Genomic DNA, 21,480 nt, shown 5'->3' on the forward strand with positions numbered 1-21,480 from the left:
CTTTCATGCCCTGCCTCCAGTCCAGTTACCGATATCTGAACAAGAGAGCCTCATCGAAATTGCAATAAGTGGTTCTGTTAAATTGAATTTGAAATCAGAAGGCACTGCTAGATTTCTGGATTGGGCTGCGCTCAGAGTATCCTGCCTTGGCAAATCGAGCTGTTAAGACACGGATGCCCTTTGCAACCACGTACCTATGTGAGAGTGGATTCTCGGCCCTCACTAGCATGAGAACTAAATACAGGCACAAACTGTGGAAAATTATTTAAGACTGAGCCTCTCCAATACAACCCAACATTGCAGAGTTATGTGCATCCACTCAAGAACACCCTTCTCATTAACCTGTGGTGAGTTATTCAGTTTGATAAACAAATAAGGCTTCACATGTAAGATGGTTAAATAAAGAGAAAAATGATTGATTATTGTTATATTATTAGTTGTGCCCTGGTCCTATAAGAGCTCTTTGTCACTTCCCACAAGCCGGGTTGTAAAAAAAATAAAACACACTCATTCTTAAAAAAAAAAAAGTGCTGTATAGTGTGTGGCAGGCTTACAATAATGACAAAAAACAACATTTGAGAGTGACCCTGGTGCTAGTGGGGGTACGCAGCTGGAGGTTGAATGTTTGAAGGGGTACGGGACTGTAAAAAGTTTGGGAACCACTGCCCTAGACCCACTCCAGTTTGCATACCGCCCCAACAGATCCCCAGATAACGCAATCTCAAATCGCACTCCACACTGCCCTTTCCCACCTGGACAAAAGGAACACCTATGTGAGAATGCTATTCATTGACTACAGCTCAGCGTTCAACACCATAGTGCCCTCAAAGCTCATCACTAAGCTAAGGACCCTGGGGCTAAACACCTCCCTCTGCAACTGGATCCTGGACTTCCTGACGGGCCACCCCCAGGTGGTAAGGGCAGGCAACAACATCTGCCACGCTGATCCTCAACACTGGGGCCCCCTCATGGGGTGTGTATTTAGTTTCCTCCTGTACTCCCTGGCCAAATACGACTCCAAGTTTGCTGACGACAACAGTGGTAGGCCTGATCACCGACAACGATGAGACAGCTTATAGGGAGGTGGTCAGAGAACTGGCAGTGTGGTGCCAGGACAACCTCTCCCTCAATGTGACCTAGACAAAGGAGCTGATTGTGGACTACAGGAAAAGGCGGGTCGAACAGGCCCCCATTAACATCAATGGGGCTGTAGTGGAGCGGGTCGAGAGTTTCAAGTTCCTTGGTGTCCACATCACCAACAAACTATCATGGTCCAAACACACCAAGACAGTCACGAAGAGGGCACAACCAAACCTTTTCCCCCTCAGGAGACTGAAAAGATTTGGCATGGGTCACCAGATCCTCAAAAAGTTCTACAGCTGCACCAGAGAGCATCCTGACCGGTTGCATCACCGCCTGGTATGGTAATCGCTCGGCATCTGACCGTAAGACACTACAGAGGGTAGTGGGTACGGCCCAGTACATCACTGGGGCCAAGCTTCCTGCAATCCAGGACCTCTATACTAGGCAGTGTCAGAGGAAAGACTTTTCTCTTCTACCGCACAACAAGCAGTACCGGAGCGCCAAGTCTAGGACCAAAAGGCCCCTTAACAGCTTCTACCCCCGTGCCATAAGACCGCTGAACAATTAATAAAATGGCCACCGGACTATTACATTGTTCAGGTAGATTAGGGCCTAATGAATTTATTTCAATTTACCGATTTCCTTATATGAACTGTAACTCAGTAATATCTTAGAAATTGTTGCATGTTGCGTTAATAATTTCCCCCCCAGTATAAATACAAAATGCAAGCAGAAATAAATATTCATCAGTTAATTATAAGGTCCTCAAATCAGCTTCCTGAATTGCCCATAGCGGCATAAAAACATCAAATTTAACAACATTTTGAAGATAGTTTTCTTGCACCTTATTTGTAGAACAAAAAGCTGATGTACCTAACTCAGTAGAGACCAAAAGGAGTTTCCAGAGTTTACCACACCCGGTCTCCGGGATGGTTAACAGGTTAGGTACAGTGAGACTTTTTGTAAAAGGGCTTTATAAATGAAAACATAGCAATTTATTTACCTACGTGACAAAGGGCCAACCAACTTGCTGGTAGAGAATGCAGTGATGAGTACTGAAACTGTCTGCCGTAATAAAGAGCAGTGCGCTATGATAAACTGCATCTAACGGCTTTAATGAAGTGGCAGCTTCATATACAGCGAATTCAGAAAGTATTCCGACCCCTTCACTTTTTCCACATTTTGTTACATTCCAGTCTTATTCTAAAATGGATAAAAATATTTTTTTCATCACTCTACATACAATATCCCATAATGACAAAGCAAAAACAGGTTTTTAGAAATTCTAGCAAATTTATTTAAAACACATTTACATAAGTATTCAGACCCTTTACTCAGTACTTTGTTGAAGCACCTTTGGCAGCGATTACAGCCTCGAGCCTTCTTGGGTATGAAGCTACAAGCTTGGCACACCTGTATTTGGGGAATTTCTCCCATTCTTCTCTGCAGATTCTCTCAAGCTCTGCCAGGTTGGATGGGGAGCGTCGCCGCACAGCTATTTTCAGGTCTCTCCAGAGATTTTCGATCGGGTTCAAGTCCGGGCTCTGGTTGGGCCACTCAAGGACATTCAGAGACTTGTCCCGAAGCCACTCCTGTGTTGTCTTTGCTGTGTGCTTAGGGTCGTTGTCCTGTTGGAAGGTGAACCTTTGACCCAGCCTAAGGTCCTGAGCACTCTGGAGCAGGTTTTCATCAAGGATCTCTCTGTACTTTTCTCCATTCATCTCTCCCTCGATCCTGACTAGTCTCCCAGTCCCTGCAGCTGAAAAACATCCCCACAGCATGATGCTGCCACCACCATGCTTCACCATAGGGGTGGTGATGTGACGCTTGGCATTCAGGCCAAAGAGTTCAATCTTGGTTTCATCAGACCAGAGAATCTTGTTTCTCGTGGTCTGAGAGTCCTTTAGGTGCCTTTTGGCAAACTCCAAGCGGGCTGTCATGTTCCTTTTACTGAGGAGTGGCTTCCGTCTGGCCACTCTCCCATAAAGGCCTGATTGGTGGAGTGCTGCAGAGATGGGAGAACCTTCAAGAAGGACAACCATCTCCACAGAGGAACTCTGGAGCTTTGTCAGAGTGACCATCGGGTTCTTGGTCACCTCCCTGACCAAGGCCCTTCTCCCCAAATTGCTCAGTTTGGGCGGGCGGCCAGCTCTAGGAAGAGTCTTGGTGGTTCCAAACTTCTTCCATTTAAGAATAATGGAGGCCACTGTGTTCTTGGGGACCTTCAATGCTGCAGAAATTTTTTGGTACCCTTCCCCTGATCTGTGCCTCGACACAATCCTGTCTCGGAGCTCTACAGACAATTCCTTCGACCTCATGCCTCGTTTTTTGCTCTGACATGCACTGTCTACTACACCACTTTTGTCCCCCTTATCCTCAACTTCTTTCTTTTCTCCCTCGTCCTCCTCTTGGACAATTACATTGAAAGCACAGGCAGGCTTCCCTCCAATGGAAATTCTCTCATGACTTTTAAGACTTCTTAGCTGAGTGAATCCCTCCCCACACAGAGAGCAATGGTAAGGCTTCTCCCCTGTATGTACTCTCTTATGTGTAAGGCTTCCAGAATGATTGAAGCTCTTCCCACATTTGGTGCAGTGGTAAGGCTTCTCTCCACTATGTACCATCTCATGCCTCGTGAGGTTGACTTTTACACTGAAACTCTTCCCACATGTGGCACTGTGGAATGGTTTCTCTCCAGTGTGTACACACTGGTGATTCTTTAGATTACCCGAGGAACTGAAACTCTTTCCACATTGAGGGCAGGGGTAAATCCCACGACTAGGTAGTCTTGATGTACGTGGGTCAACTACAACACTATTTTCCTCCACTTCCCGCTTTTCTTTATCAATTTCCTTCTCATCATCATCCTCCTCCTCCTCCTCCTCTTTTACAATCACATTGAAAGTACAGGTAGGCTTCTTTCCACTGTGTGATTTCTTATGAGTTTTCAGGTCTCCTGCTCGACTGAAACACTTCCCACAAAGAGAGCAATGGTAAGGTTTCTCCCATGTATGTAGTCGCTGATGTTTCTTAAGGCTTCCTGAATGATTGAAGCTCTTCCCACATGTGGTGCCGTGGTAAGGCTTCTCTCCACTATGTACTCTCTCATGTCTCTTAAGGTTGACTTTCTCACTGAAACTCTTCCCACATGCTGAGCAGTCAAAATGTTTCTCTCCAGTGTGTACTCTTTGATGATTCTTTAGATTAGTTGAGGAACTGAAACACTTTCCACATTGAGGACAAGGGTAACTCCCACAACCAGGTAGTACTAATGCTGTGGAAATGGGCTTGTTGACTGAGTCTGGGTTGGGGCGCTCTCCTGTAAGAATATTAACAGATATAGGGTAAGAAAGACAGAAACAAAGTATTTAAGTTAAATAATGCAGGATTCAGTCATTAGAATTAACAGAGTATTGAAGTAAATACTTTGCGATGGGCTTGTTGCATTACACATAGATAATGCCATTGTCAAAATGGTAGGTAGTCATTTTTGTTTTGGCACTCGCCTCACCTCTTACACATACTGAGGGGTATACGACAAACCAGAATCAATGAGTTAGCCAGCTAACTTGCCTAAATATTCAGAAATAACAACTTTTAAAAAAAGATATGATTGGCATGGTCTAATTGACTTAACCAAAAACATATAAGTTTACATTTCTTAATGAACCAGAAAATCAATATCTATTTTGGGTCCTTCAACTCTCTGAACCAAAGAGGTTGTTAGCTTGAATTTACCTGAGTCAACCGAGTCCCTGTCATCCTCTCGCTCTTCCTCCTCGTTGATTTCTCTCTCCTCCTCCTCCTCTTTGACAATCACATTGAGTTCCACTGTTTGACTGCAGTCACCCAGCTTCACTGACAGCATCTCTGGACCCCGCTGGGAGCATCTCTGGGCTGGAACACCACAACCAGAACTTGGTTCAGACATGGTAGACTGGGTAGATCTAAAAAAAAAGAGGAGACCAAAAGAGTTCAGTGTGAGACTTTCAAACCTAGATCGTGGTATAGCTCTGGAAAAGACAAAAATGTATCTAAGCTAGCTAACCATACAGGAACACTTTTTCCATAAAAATAAAAAAAAGAATTGGTGACAAGTGCACTGTAAAATGATTTAATCCAACTTTAGGCACACTAGAGCACAATAGATAGACAAAACCACCTCTTCCGAGCAAATGTAAGTTAAAAGGACCCCTCCAGAGGAAGTTGCCACCACTATTTTGACATAATTCCACTGAAAAACATGCCCACAGCATGATGCTGTCACCACGCTTCCCCGTAGGGATGGTACTGGCCAGGTGATGAGCAGTGGCTAGTTTCCTCCCGACATGACGCTTGGCATTCAGGCCAAATAGTTTAATTTTGGTTTCATCAGACCAGCCAATCTGGTTTGATCAGAGTTCTTTAGGTGCCTTTTGGCAAACTCCAAGCGGGCTGTCATGTGCCTTTTACTGAGGAGTGGCTTCCATCTGGCCACTCTACCATAAAGGCTTGATTGGTGGAGTGCTGCAGAGATGGGAGAACCTTAGGGAATGACAACCATCTCCACAGAGGAACTCTGGAGCTTTGTCAGAGTGACCATCGGGTTCTTGGTCACCTCCCTGACCGAGGCCCTTCTCCCCTGATTGCTCAGTTTGGCCGAGCGGCCAGCTCTAGGTAGAGTCTTGGTGGTTCCAATCTTCTTCCATTTAAGAATGATGGAGGCCACTGTGTTCTTGGGGACCTTCAATGCTGCAGAAATGTTTTGGTACCCTTCCCCTGATCTGTGCCTCGACACAATCCTGTCTCGGAGCTCTACAGACAATTCCTTCAACCTCATGGCTTGGTTTTTGCTCTGACATGCACTGTCAACTGTGGGACCTTATATAAACTGGTGTGTGTCTTTCCAAATCACGTCCAATCAATTGAATTTACCACAGGTGGACTCCAATCATGTTGTAGAAACATCAAGCATGATCAATGGAATCAGGATGCACTTCAGCTCAATTTCTAGTCTCATAGGAAAGGGTCTGAATACATAACTTCACTAGGATAGGGGGCAGCATTCGGAATTTTGGATGAAAAGCATGCCCAAACTAAACTGCCTGCTACTCAGGCCCAGAAGCTAGGATATGCATATAATTGGTAGATTTGGATAGAAAATACTCTAAAGTTTCCAAAACTGTTAAAATAATGTCTGAGTATAACAGAACTCATATGGCAGGCGAAAACCTGAGAGAAATCCAACCAGGAAGTGGGAATTCTAAAGTTTGTAGTTTAAGTGAATGCCTGTCCAGTATCCTGTGTCTGTGGGATCAGATTGCACTTCCTAAGGCTTCCAGTAGATGTCAACAGTCTTTAGAACGTTGTTTCAGGCTTCTATTGTGAAAGGGGAGAGAATAAGAGCTGTTTCAACAAGTGGTCAAGCTGAAAGACATTAGTCTCACACATGAGCACGACGCTCATTCTCTTTCCTTTCTAATGACAACGGAATTGTCCGGTTGGAATATTATTCAAGATTTATGATAAAAACATCCTAAAGATTGATTATATACATCTTTTGACATGTTTCTACGAACTTTAATGGAACTTTTTAGACTGTCTGGACTTTGTGCATTTGGATTACTGGACTAAACGTGCAAACAAAAAAATGAACATTTGTTGTCTAACATGGAGACCTGGGAGTGCCATCAGATGAAGATCAAAGGTAAGTGATTAATTTTAACGCTATTTCTGACTTTTATGACACCTCTCCACTAGCGGTTCTGGGGGGGGGGCAGTGCCCCTGTGACAACAATTTTGGACCCCCTTGTGGCACCCCTAAATGTGGAGTATGAAATAAATGTGCAAATTTTGGCTATTTTTCTTTTTTTACATCCGTTCTTAGACAGTGGCAACAATGATGATTATGAACATGGTCTTTTGCCTGCAATGCAGTGAAGAAAACGATATGACAACAACGTCTAATGTAACTGGCCCCTCTAACAGTACAACTGGCCCCAGCTTGCCCCCCCCCCAGTTGAAATGGTCTAGAACCGCCACTGCACCCCTCCTTGGTTGGAAAATGGCTGTATGGTTCTCTGTGGTTAGGCGCTGACCTAACATAATCGCATGGTGTGCTTTTGCCCTAAAGCCTTTTTGAAATCGGACACAGCGGCTGGATTAACAAGAGGTTTATGTATAACACTTGTATCTTTCATCAATGTTCATGAGTATTTCTGTTACTTGATGTGGCTCTCTGCAATGTCACCGGATGTTTGTTTGAGACAATGCATTTTTGAACATAACACCCCAATTTCAAATGAGGTTTTTGGACATAAAGATGAACTTCATCGAAGAAAACACATTTGTCTAACATGGAGTCCTGGGAGTGCCATCCGGTGAAGATCAAAGGTTAGTGATTAATTGTAACGCTATTTCTGACTTTTGTGACACCTCTCCTTCTTTGGAAAATGGCTGTATGGTTTTCTGTGGCTAGGCACTGACCTAACATAATCGTATGGTGTGCTTTCGCCGTAAAGACTTTTTGAAAATCGGACACTAGCTGGATTAACAAGAAGTTTCTTTAAAATGGTGTATAATACTTGTATGTTAGAGGAATTTTAATGACATTTCTATTGTTTGAATTTGGGCCCCTGCAATTTCACTGGCTGTTGGCGAGGTGGGAAGCTCACGTCCCGAACGATCCCAGAGAGGTTAAGTAAATAAGGTATGTTTTATTTTTAATAAATTGGCAAAAATATCTAAAAACATGTTTTGCTTTGTCATTGGGTATTGTCTGTAGTTTTATGCGGGGCAAAAAGTATTTGATCCATTTTAGAATGCGGCTGTAACGTAACAAAATGTGGGAAAAGTCAAGAGGCCTGAATAATTTTGGAATGCACTGTACCTCATGGTGTACAAAGACTCCTATCTGATTCGCACCTGTCTGAGTGGACAATTCCATTGTGGCTCCCAAACTTTTTATAATCCCCGTACCCCTTCAAACATTCAACCTCCAACTGCATACCCCCTCTAGCACCAGGGTCAGCGCACTCTCAAATGTTTTTTGACATCATTGTAAGCCTGCCACACACACACACAATAAAAAAATGTTAAACATAAGAATGAGTGCGTTGTCGTCACAACTCGGCTCGTGGGAAGTGACAAAGAGCTCTTATAGGACCAGGGCACAAATAATAATCAATAATTTTGCTCTTTATTTAACCATCTTACATATAAAACCTTAATCGTTAAGGAGAAGGGTGTGCTTGAAATGATGCACATAACTCTGCAATGTTGGGTTGTATTGGAGAGTCTCAGTCTTAAATCATTTTCCACACACAGTTTGTGCCTGTATTTAGTTCTTATGCTAGTGAGGGCTGAGAATCCACTCTCACATAGGTACGTGGTTGCAAAGGGCATCAGTGTCTTAACAGCGCGATTTGCCAAGAGCCCCATAAACGTAACAGACATACCAGGAGCTGTGCCACGCCCGCTGACTCATCCAGCTGTAACGCATATAATTCACTGGCTTATATGCGAAGCAGTAATTGTTTCAAAACATCTGCCATGTCACTGATGCGCCATGAAATAGTGTTGTTTGATGGAGCCATTGTCTGTATAGTTTTTTAGGGCCTTTTCCCCCAGCATTGTTCCATCAGCAGGAAGAATTAAATCCTCTACAATAGTATGGGGCTTGTCTGTCCTAGCCACTCGGTAGCTCACCATATAAGACGCTTCTAGACCCTTCTTATTAATGGTATCTGTTGCTTTTATACATGTCTTACTACTCAAAAATTGTCTTTATTCTCACTCAAACTCCTGTGGCTTATTTTTCAAGTTGTCATGTTTCATTTTTAAATATCTGCGCAAGAGTGAAGGTTTCCCGCTAGAGAGTAACTGTTAATGTGATTGGATGTTAATTATTTACCTGTATTTGACATTGTGTTGTAATTTCGCTGAACACTACATGGTTTAATAACATTTTTGGCAGTGAAACGAGGCTACTCAAACAAGGCTACCCAGCATACAAGTCATTCATGATTTGAAATGCAATCAAGCATTTTAGTTTGTTAAAATAAAATAAAGCGAGCCTTGAATAATTAGCTTGAACAATAAATAAATCGTTCCATTTCGGGTAATTGCATTCACAAATGAATGTGACTTTTCTTTGCTGTAATAAAGGCTTGACAAAAAAACATTACAGGACTCTGGTACGCTTATAATGTATTGTGTTAACATTGTTCCAAACGGTCAGAAAAATGGTATTGTAACGTATACAGCACCTGTTTGGCATGACATAATATGCACGCAATGCTTGCTCCTTACCTTCATCTCCAGTATTTTCCACAACCAGTCACATTTATTCCACACATCTGACTTCCCCTTTACCTGCTGAGCAACCAGTAAACATCCTCTGCATCCATTTTTGCAGTTATGGTTTTTGGAGTTTGTTATAAACCAATTTATTTTTGTGACTGATATGCGATAGGTCAGGCCCTATTGGTCACGTGCATGCGATGCATACGTCTCACATAAAGAGAGCTAAGGTTAAGGGAATAGGGAATGTTTTTCCTAAACAAATGAGGGATTTGGTAACATTACTGTTCAGTCAGAATTGGCTAAAATTATGTTGCAGCTTAAGCAACATGGACAGCGCGATAAACACTATGTTCTGTGGTGGTCACTGCAGCAGGGAGGAGAGACAACGGCTGCTAGTCAGAGTCACTTGCAGTCTTTTTTAAAACACAGTACAGCAAGTCTGATGCCCAGCCCGCCACAATCAAATCAATTGCTGGTCGGACTCCCACTAGTAATTTGTGTGTCTTAATTATTTAATCAAAACAGTGTGCTTAAAGCATCAGACAAGCTAAATGAATATAGTTGATTTGATTAAAACACACAGGATGTGTCTATACATGGAAAAGTTCAACAGACAACTCTGGGTCAACCAAGATTTTTACTTTAATTTGTTATTTTAGTTGGAGACAGTCCTAGATTTCAGTTAAGTCACATTTTTGTTTTATGAAGTTATTTCCGTTGAATCGCTATTGGTCCCCGATGTAGCATTTTTACACCCTCCCCTTGTGCTTCTCTGCCTGTGTGCGCCGTTGCTGTGACTTCTGTCACACAGACAGCTTTTGCAGCAGAATTGAGTGGGAAAAGTCGCTAAACGCTATCAAAACTAGGGATGCACGATATAAAAATAGGTAAGCATATCGGAATCGGCCGATATTAGCTAAAAATGCCAGCATCGGCCCGATGTCTAGTTTAACGCCAACGTGCAAAACCGATGTCAAAGCTGTCCATACCTATATAACGTAGGTAGATGACGTAATGACGCCACAACAAATATAGCGCTACACGTGCAACACAGCATTCCTAACCTAGCCCACAATGTCTGCTGTGTGGATGGAGCAGTCAACAAGTCCAGCAGTCATGGTCCCGTGTGGCTCGATTGGTAGAGCATGGTGTTTGCAACGCCAGGGTTGTGGGTTCGATTCCCACGGTGGACCAGTATGGGGGGAAAAAGTATGAAATGTATGCATTCACTACTGTAAGACACTCTGGATAAGAGCGTCTGCTAAATGACTAAAAATGGAAAATTTTAAAGAGTAAGAACATTTCAGCGAGATTACTCAAAGACTAAATCCATTAACAGCCAGATAATGGAATTCACTGCCCTTAACCTCTATTGGGTAGGGGGCAGAAATTCTCACGTCCGGATAAAAAAAACGTACCCGATTTAATCTGGTTATTACGCCTGCCCAGAAACTAGAATATGCATATAATTGTTTGATTTGGATAGAAAACACCCTAAAGTTTCTAAAACTGTTTGAATGGTGTCTGAGTATAACAGAACTCATATGGCAGGCCAAAACCTGAGAAGATTCTATACAGGAAGTGCCCTCTGACTATTTCTTGGCCTTCTATAGCCTCTTTATCGAAAACAGAGGATCTCTGCTGTAACGTGACATTTTCTAAGGCTCCCATAGGCTCTCAGAAGGCGCCAGAACGGGGAATGATGACTCTGCAGTCCCTGGGCGGAAAACAGTAGCGCATTTGGAATGTGGTCGATCTGAGAACAATGACACGGGTGCGCACGTGCATGTGAAGACACCATTTTCTTCTTTCAGTCTTTGAATGAAAACAACGTCTCCCGGTCGGAATATTATCGCTATTTTACGAGAAAAAAAATCGCATTAAAATGTATTTTAAACAGCGTTTGACGTGCTTCGAAGTACAGTAATGTAATTTGTCACGACATGCGTCCGCGCGTCACTGTTCGGATAGGGACCTGAACACACGGACAAAACAGAGGATATTTGAACATAACTATGGATTATTTTGAACCAAAACAACATTTGTGGTTGAAGTAGAAGTCCTGGGAGTGCATTCTGACGAAGAACAGCAAAGGTAATCCAATTTTTCTTATAGTAATTCTGAGTTTAGTGAATGCCAAACTTGGTGGGTGTCAAATTAGCTAGCCTGTGATGGCGAGCTATCTACTCAGAATATTGCAAAATGTGCTTTTGCCGAAAAGCTATTTTAAAATATGACACCGTGATTGCATAAAGGAGTTCTGTATCTATAATTCTTAAAATAATTATGTTTTTTTGTCAACATTCATCGTGAGTAATTTAGTAAATTCACCGAGTTTTCGGTATGTTTGCTAGTTCTGAACGTCACATGCTAATGTAAAAAGCTGTTTTTGATATAAATATGAACTTGATTGAACAAAACATGCATGTATTGTATAACATAATGTCCTAGGAGTGTTATCTGATGAAGATCAAAGGTTAGTGCTGCATTTAGCTGTGGTTTTTGTGACATTATATGCTAGCTTGAAAAATGGGTGTGTGATTATTTCTGGCTGGGTACTCTCCTGACATAATCTAATGTTTTGCTTTCGTTGTAAAGCCTTTTTGAAATCGGACAATGTGGTTAGATTAACGAGAGTCTTGTCTTTAAAATGGTGTAAAATAGTCATATGTTTGAGAAATTGAAGTTATAGCATTTAAGGTTTTTGTATATCGCTCCACTCGATTCCACTGGCTGTTGACTAGGTGGGACGATTTCGTCCCACATACCCGAGAGAGGTTAACAATCAACCGTTCTCTGTCGTGGATGATGTAGGCTTTCCCCGACTGCTCAAGCACCGGTACACTACTACCAAGTAGGTGCTATTTTTCAGATGTTGCCCTATCGGAGTATTGTTGAAACACACATCCATGAGCTACTTGCTATGGGTATCACTGCTATTTGCTTCACGACTGACATTTGGACCAGCGATGAGCATTCCGAGTCTTACAGCAAAGTGGGTCGACAAGGATTTTGTACTGAGGAAAGCCGTATTGCATGCTCAAAAATGTGCTGGTTCTCATGCCTGCTCAACAAAAATGCCAACAGACCGTGGGGTTAACTTGGAAAAGTACTCTACTAGAGGCTGTGAACAAGCGAGTCGGTGGCATTCTCACTGAGCCTCTTTACTGTGTCGCCACCATGCTCGATGCTAGGTATAAGGACCGCTACTACTTCGATGCAGACAAGAAACAGGTTTTAGGTGAAATGTTAGCCAGCTGGACAAGATGGAAACGGACACAGTGACAGTGCACACCGAGGAAGAGAAGCCACAGACAGACAGAGCTGAAACTTCACTGCTTGACATGCATGATGAAATCCAGGTTGAGCCATAACAACGAAACAGCACAAGTGAAAGAAATAGGTTTTACTGGTAATGGGGACATACGTAAATGCCCCCCAAAATAACTTTTTGGTCAGTGTGTGTGTTTCAACTATTTAACTGTGCTAGAATGCTTAAAAGGCCGCTATTTTTTTTATATATATGGTATCGTTTTTTTTTTAAAGGCAAGGAAAATATCAGATATTGTCCAAAAATGTAATATCACCTAATCAAAACCATAGAAAACTTCCCAATGGCAGCCTAAAAAAAAGTAGCTGAACTTGTCGCTAGACTAAAATCAATAAAAATAGCGAGGGGTCTACAAACTAAATGCAGCAACAAAGTCCCTAACTTGCCAACAGCTTCCGCATCGCGCAGGACGTCATTGATAGACCCAACTTTTCTGAATAACAAGAAAGTGTATTGGACCTTCCTTAGAACGTCTTGGTTCTGTTAACCGATTGACTGGGTCAGCGGAGAGACCATGCTCTTGATCAATCAACCATCCCTTAAGCTTACCATATGCTTCCCAGTAGAAACAATTTGCCCATATATTTTGATGACATTTTTGTTCGTTTTGGTGTTCGTATGTTTTTTCCTTTTCTTTTGGCTGTTCGAGCACAAGTTTCTTGAGGCAAGCTGAAGTTTAGTAGACAAAGTCTACGCCCCTGCGTGTGATTGGTCAACTGTAGGGAAGGTTTGTCGTCATTCAACGACAGACTAATTTTAATGCACATTTTTTCGCTTGAGAAATACTGCTACAAACATCCTAGTTAGATGTAAAATTTCATGACTAATACCTCCTCAGTAAAAAACTCAAATTAATAAAATATTTCTTGATTTTGACTATTTTGAGGAAGTGTTACTGTACACACCGAGTATACCAAACAGAAACACCGTCATAATATTGAGTTGCACCCTCAGAACAGCCTCAATTCGTCAGAGCATGGACTCCACAAGATGTCAAAAGCATTCCACGGGGATGCTGGCTCATAAACATCTCTCTGGGAAGAAAGGTGGGGTTGTATGTTTCATGATTAACATCTCATGGTGTAATTGTAACAACATACAGGAACTCAAGTCCTTTTGTTCACCTGACCTAGAATTCCTCACAATCAAATGCAGACCGTATTAACTCCCAAGAGAATTCTCGTCGGTTATTATCACAGCCGTGTAGATCCCCAACTCAAGACAATACCATGACAGCCCTCAAGAAACTTCACCAGACTTTATGCAAACTGGAAACCATATATCCTGAGGCAGCATTTATTGTAGCTGGGGATTTTAACAAAGCAAATTTGAGAACAAGGCTACCTAAATTCTATCAGCACATTGATTGCAGCACTCGCGCTGGCAAAACACTGGATCACTGCTCGATGCATACAAGGCCCTCCTTTCGGCAAATCTGATCACGACTCCATTTTGCTCCTCCTTTCCTATAGGCAGAAATTCAAACAGGATGTACCCGTGATAAGGACTATTCAACGCTAGTCTAACCAATCGGATTCCACGCTTCAAGATTGTTTTGATCACGCGGACTGGGATATGTTCCGGGTAGCCTCTGAGAATAACAAACTCAGTCACCGAATCAATGTATTTGTCTATCAGGAAGTGTATTGGAGATGTTGTACCCACTGACTATTTAAACCTACTCCAACCAGAAACCGTGGCATTCGCGCAAAACTGAAAGCGCGAACCACCACATTTAACCATGGAAAGGTGACTGGGAATATGGCTGAATATAAAAGGTGTAGTTATTCCCGCCGCAAGGCAATCAAACAAGCAAAATGTCAGTATAGACCAGCTGGCTGGTGTGTTTACAGACATATTCAATCTTTCCCTATCCCAGTCTGCTGTCCCCACATGCTTCAAGATGGCCACCATTGTTCCTGTACCCAAGAAGGCAAAGGTAATTGAACTAACTGACTACCACCCCCATAGTCAAGGATCATATCACCTCCACCTTAGCCGTCACCCTGGACACTTTAATAAATGGATCACTAGTCACTTTAATAATGCCACTTTAATAATGTTCACATATCTTGCATTACTCATCTCATATGTGTATACTGTATTTTATACCATCTAGTGCATCTTGCCTATGCGGCTCAGTCATTGCTCATCCATATATTTATATATTCCATCTCTTTACTTAGATGTGTGTATTAGGTAGTTGTTAGGGAATTGTTAGATATTGCTGCACTGTCGGGACTAGAAGCACAAGGATTTCGCGACACTCACAATAACATCTGCTAACCATGTGTATGTGACCAATAAAAATTGATTTGTTGACTCCAATGCTTCCTACAGTTGTGTCAAGTTGACTGGATGTCCAACTTGACACATTGGGTGGTGGACCATTCTTGATACACACAGGAAACTGTTGAGCGTGAATAACCCAGCAGCGTGGCAGTTCTTGACACACTCAAACCGGTACCCCGTTCAAAAGGCACCTAAATATTTTGTCTTGCCCATTCACCCTCTGAATAGCACCAATTCACAATCCATGTATCAATTGTCTGAAGGCTTAAAAATGATTCTTTAACTTGTCTCCTCCCCTTCATCTACACTGATTGAAGTGGATTTAACAGCCGACACCAAAAAGGGTTCATAGCTTTCGCCTGGTCACTATGTCATGGAAAGAGCAGGGTGTCCTCAGTGTGTTGAGAGGGTAATGACGCTGTTTTCTAGTTTTTCAAGCAAATGTCTTTTCTAGGTAGTACGCGAGACAGACGTTTGCTTTGCCGAGCCGAGTTCTGCTAGCAGCAAACCGAACCTAGTATGCAGACGCCTTTACATACAGATCCTCTGTCCAACTTTCATCACTCAAACTCTCCTGTTGGATTTATCTATAGTTATGCACAAAAGGGATTTATTTATACTATAATTAATTTACCATTCAAACAAGTTAAATCAACATCCATTTATGGAAAATGATCCGACGAGTTTAATGAAGTAGAATATTATTTTATCTTGTGAAATATGCACATCTTTGGATTACATTGTTGGAAACTGATAATTGACTTAAACACATTTTAGTATGTTTATTAGTAACATTATTAATTTAGCCCATTCGTATTGCACAATGTTCGGTATATTTTTGACATTGGACATGCATATTGCACCGTACATAATTGCCGGTACGTTGTGTCACAGTGTGAGGGGGGGGGTCCATTCTACTCAGGAGCACCTTTAGTTTTTAAATCCACAGAGATAACACCCCTTTTGGGGGCCTTAAAGTGGCCAATCAGCGTAAATCCAATAGTTTTTTCTTCATATTAGACACAAACTTTTGGGTCAAACTCTTCCGTTTTGTATGCTATGGACTTTAGTTTGTAGGCTGGAACCTGGTTTTATGGACACACAATCGATTATGTACAGTGCAATATTTATGTCCAATATGAAACAAGTAGATTTAAACCGATTGGCATCTTTAATATTAACTCAGAATAAAATTGCTATAGTTCATTTTTACAAGTTGTGTTTGAGCTGCAAAAGTCCATTTGAAAACAATATTGGTATTGTTGAATTCGATTTTAATAATAGCAAGCTAGGACTGGTGGTTTGGTTAGCTAAACTAGCAAGTATGTTTGGTTACCACAGCAGCTACTGTAGCTATGTAGTAAACTTGCTAGCTTCTTTAGTGGATGTTGAACACATTTCATGGTACACATCCATGGTATTAAAGGGATAATCAACGCAGGGCTCTATGCGTTCTCTGGAAAATAGGTCAGTTTTATCAGTTCTACTCCACTAGCGTGTCATGGAAAACACCTTCCACGTCATTCCTTATTTTCCATAGAAAACAACCCTCGTTGATCATCCCTTAAGTACACCGCGGGTATGATTTTACATTTTAGTCATTTAGCAGACGCTCTTATCCAGAGCGACTTACAGTAGTGAAAGCATACATTTCATACATTTTTATTCCCGTACTGGTCCCCCGTGGGAATCGAACCCTCAACCCTGGCGTTGCAAACACCATGCTCTACCAACTGAGCCACACGGGACCACACATGATAAGACCAATATTTTTACTGGTCTAATTACTTTGGTAACCAGTTTATAATAGCATATGGCACCTTGGGGGTTTGTGGTGTTTTTTGTTTTTGTTTTTACCTTTATTTAACTAGACAAGTCAGTTAAGAACAAATTCTTATTTACAATGACGGCCTACACCGGCCAAACCCGGATGACGCTGGGCCAATTGTGCGCCGCACTATGGGACACCCAATCACGGATGATTGTGATACAGCTGGATTCAAAACCAGGGTGTCTGTAGTGACGCGTCTAGCACTGAGATGCAGTGCCTTAGACCGCTGCACCACTCAGGAGCCCATGACCAATATACCATGGCTAAGGGCTGTGTCCAGGTAGTTGTGCACAACTTCAGGAGTTGGAGTCGACTCCCTGTGGTTGGAGTCGACTCCCGTTGGAGTCGACTCCCTGTGGTTGGAGTCGACTCCCTGTGGTTGGAGTCGACTCCCTGTGGTTGGAGTCGACTCCCTGTGGTTGGAGTCGACTCCCAAAACACGTTGAAATGGATAGCACACACCACCTCATTATTGCAGTCCTACTAGGAAGACTACATTTGCGTTCTAGAGGACTGAGATGAGCAGGATACTGCCATTTGCATCAACGCAGCCTATAAAAAGCCTAGGTGATGTGTAGGACTAGAATATTTCACTGATACATCTGCCGTGCGCAGCCTAGACGGATCCCATGGGATGAATTTAATCCCAGCTCCCGTGGTCGCAGGAGGCCTTTTGGTAGGCCGTCATTTTAAATAAGAATTTGTTTTTAACTGACTTGCTTAGTTAAAGCACTCTACACTGATAAGACTATTTCCCATGTTACAGCTCTACTCTGACAGGTATTACTAGAGATGAGGGTTTTCTAATTAGTATCCCAGCATGTGCGTTATTCCAGAGGACTATTCACATAGGATTAGTCTTTCCAAACTGCCCCTGTAATTCTAATATATATATATATATTATTATTTTTTTTTTTACATTGGAGTTATGACGGAAGCCTGTTTTTTTTATTGTAGGCGTGAAGATATTTCAACGTCACGTCTAGACGATAACAGGCTACACTGATAACTCGTGCTTGGCTCCCAAATGTATAGGTCTTCCCATAATATTTAAAATTTATGAAATGTGATACTATTCATTATTGTAGCTGATCTATGGTAGACGTCCTTACATTTTAGTGATTTAGCAGACGCTCTTATCCAGAGCAACTTACAGTAGTGAATGCATACATTTCATAAATGTTTTTATTCTGTACTGGTCCCCCGTGGGAATCGACTGAGCCACACGGGACCCATATTACAACGCCCCCAATCCTGCTGACTCCAGTTGCTGAACCGTATTTGCACTTGACTGTGTTTATGGATGATAAGTGAACTTTTGCGGGGGACGCTGCTTTGAGATCTATTGCCTAGGACAGGGCTCTCCAACCCTGTTCGTGTTGAGCTACCCTCCTGTAGGTTTTCACTTCAACCCTAATCTAGCGCATGTGATCCAATAATTAGCTGCTTGATAAGCTGGATCAGGATAGTTACAATTGGGGTTGGAGCAAAAAACCTACAGAAAGGTAGCTCTCCAGGAACAGGGTTGAGAGCCCTGACCTAGGACATCAACAGACAGCCAGGGTTTCATTAAATAAGCTATAGGCAATACTTTATTGCATATTTAGGGCTAATTAAACTGATGCATTTGGCAATGTTCAACTTCAATACACTGGCACCATGAAGAATAGCTTAACCTGTTGGGGGTAGGGGGCAGTATTGACACGGCCGGATAAAAAACATACCCGATTTAATCTGGTTACTACTCCTGCCCAGTAACTAGAATATGCATATAATTATTGGCTTTGGATAGAAAACACCCTAAAGTTTCTAAAACTGTTTGAATGGTGTCTGTGAGTATAACAGAAGTCATATGGCAGGCAAAAACCTGAGAAGATTCCATACAGGAAGTGGCCTGTCTGACAAGTTGTTGTTCATCTTGGCTCTTTTTATTGAAGACTGAGGATCTTTGCTGTAACGTGACACTTCCTACAGCTCCCATAGGCTCTCAGAGCCCGGGAAAAAGCTGAATGATATCGAGGCAGCCCCAGGCTGAAACACATTTACGCTTTTGGCAAGTGGCCGATCAGAGGACAATGGGCTTAGGCGCGTGCCCGAGTCAACCCCATGCTTTATTTTCTTTCGTCTGTTTACCTAAATGCAGATTCCCGGTCGGAATATTATCACTTTTTTACGAGAAAAATGGCATAAAAATGGATTTTAAACAGCGGTTGACATGCTTCGAAGTACGGTAATGGAATATTTAGAATTTTTTTGTCACGAAATGCGCCATGCTCGTCACCTTTCTTTACCCTTTCGGATAGTGTCTTGAACGAACGAACGAAACGCCGCTATTTGGATATAACAATGGATTATTTGGGACCAAACCAACATTTGTTATTGAAGTAGAAGTCCTGGGAGTGCATTCTGACGAAGAACACCAAAGGTAATAACATTTTTCTTATAGTAAATCTGACTTTGGTGAGTGCCAAACTTGCTGGGTGTCTAAATAGCTAGCCCTGTGATGCCGGGCTATCTACTTAGAATATTGCAAAATGTGCTTTCACCGAAAAGCTATTTTAAAATCGGACATATCGAGTGCATAGAGGAGTTCTGTATCTATAATTCTTAAAATAATTGTTATGCTTTTTGTGAAAGTTTAACGTGAGTAATTTAGTAAATTCACCGGAAGTTTGCCGGGGGGGTATGCTAGCTCTGAACGTCACATGCTAATGTAAAAAGCTGGTTTTTGATATAAATATGAACTTGATTGAACAAAACATGCATGTATTGTATAACATAATGTCCTAGCGTTGTCATCTGATGAAGATCATCAAAGGTTAGTGCTGCATTTAGCTGTCTTCTGGGTTTTTGTGACATTATATGCTAGCTTGAAAAATGGGTGTCTGATTATTTCTGGCTTGGTACTCTGCTGACATAATCTAATGTTTTGCTTTCGTTGTAAAGCCTTTTTGAAATCGGACAGTGTGGTTAGATTAACGAGAGTCTTGTCTTTAAAATGGTGTAAAATAGTCATATGTTTGAGAAATTGAAGTAATAGCATTTATAAGGTATTTGAATAACGCGCCACAGGATTCCACTGGCTGTTACGTAGGTGGGACGATTTCGTCCCGCCGGCCCTAGAGAAGTTAACCATAGTCACTGACAGCCTAATATATACTTTTGGTGAATTTACGATGCATTGCTAGACAAGACAGATAACCAAGATATAGCCTATGCGCACGGTTGTCTGCCCCGATCCTCCTAACTCGCTGGCTCCTCTTTCTCTTCACTATGAAAAACGCTAGTGTTTGGTCTTCGGTCTGCTGTGTGTAGAAGAGCTCAGTCTACTCATGGATAGCCCCTACTTTAGTGAACTTGTGCGAGACATTGCATGCCAAGAAATTGCAACTACAGTACTGCACGGTCGGAACAAGAAGCACAAGCATTTCGCTACACTGGTATTAACATCTGCTAACCATGTGTATGTGACCAATAAAAATTGATTTGCGATATACTACATTTTTTGGATTACCGATGCATGGTTCTGGCTGTGCCCCCTCCCATCTCTTTCTCTCCCCCTCGCTCTTTATTGCGAGTTTGTGTTTTCCCACCACTTATGCGCAGCACTCCGCGCTGCGCATAAGAACAGCCCTTAACTGTGGTATACTTGCCATATACCACACCTCCTCTGGCCTTACTGCTTAAGTATACATAACGAGACTCTTATTCTGAAAGATTCCCCAAAAAATCCGTAACCCGGAACTTTTAATTGTTGTTCAAATCGGTCACATACACATATTTAGCAGATGTTATTTTGGGTGTAGCGAAACGCTTGTGTGCCTGCTTCACAGCGCCATTATTTTGATAGAAACACGAAAATTGTTACAAGTTATGTAGACATTTCTTTTTAAATTTGCTTGAAAATGTTATGGTAAAAGGGTGAGGGATTCGCTGTTTTCATAACCGGTAGCCAGATAATTTAGCAACGGTTAGTCCAGCCAATGTAGCTACGTACAGTAACGTTAGCTAGATAGATTAACGTTACTGTAGTTATAAAAACATATTTCGTTAAGCCATCTGTGGCTAAACAATGAGCTGGCGGTTAGCTAATTCCTCGCCACAGTCAATTTACTCACAATGAGACGACAGCTGGCTAACTATTAAGTAAAAGTCACTTCAACCGTTACCCCGAAATTAAGTTAGTTTGTTAGTTAGTTATCGACACAAACGGGTTGGACGGGAGATGTGTAGCTAGCTAATTAACGAGTGGCTAACAGCTAGGTAGCTAACTAGCTGGGGAACAACAAAGCCAGGCCGCGGCAACCACTGCCGTTTAATCGTGGAATGCGTTAGTTCACAGACCGTGCATTTTTTAACATTTTTGAAATTAGCAATAGGTTACCTTGAACTGATGTCCTGTTGATAATTGTTTAGCCGAGAAGAACTTGATGAAATTGTGAGGTCTCGTTGAAGCAAGCGGAAATTCATCCACTTCCCGAGTGCGTTTGGTCTGGATTATGAGATGCTGCAAAAAATGTTTGTGAGCGTCGTATCAGTTTAATCGTTGTGCATGTGTTGCTGGCCTCTGGCGGAAATATGTTTTCTTCTTCGATATGGTGTAACGGGGTTGGCATCCAATACATGTTGCATTACCGCCACCTACTAGACTGGAGTAGAA

The 21,480-nt window shown here is 42.1% G+C and overlaps 1 protein-coding gene across 1 annotated transcript in view; it reads right to left on the reverse strand.

Annotated features, from left to right (window-relative positions):
* The window catches only part of LOC106594703 (zinc finger protein 883-like), a 24,545-nt gene extending 3,137 nt beyond the window's left edge, over positions 1-21,408 (reverse strand). The window contains exons 1-3 of the mRNA XM_045713338.1: positions 21,205-21,408; positions 4,822-5,030; positions 3,217-4,402 (exon numbers count right to left, since the gene is read on the reverse strand). Coding sequence (XP_045569294.1) covers positions 3,217-4,402; positions 4,822-5,030; positions 21,205-21,290 — 1,481 coding nt within the window. The 5' untranslated portion in view covers positions 21,291-21,408. The remainder of the gene's footprint in view (positions 1-3,216; positions 4,403-4,821; positions 5,031-21,204) is intronic.
* Positions 21,409-21,480: the final 72 nt, after the last annotated feature.

This window comes from Salmo salar, chromosome ssa02 (assembly GCF_905237065.1).
Source record: "Salmo salar chromosome ssa02, Ssal_v3.1, whole genome shotgun sequence".
NCBI classification, from domain to species: domain Eukaryota; kingdom Metazoa; phylum Chordata; class Actinopteri; order Salmoniformes; family Salmonidae; genus Salmo; species Salmo salar.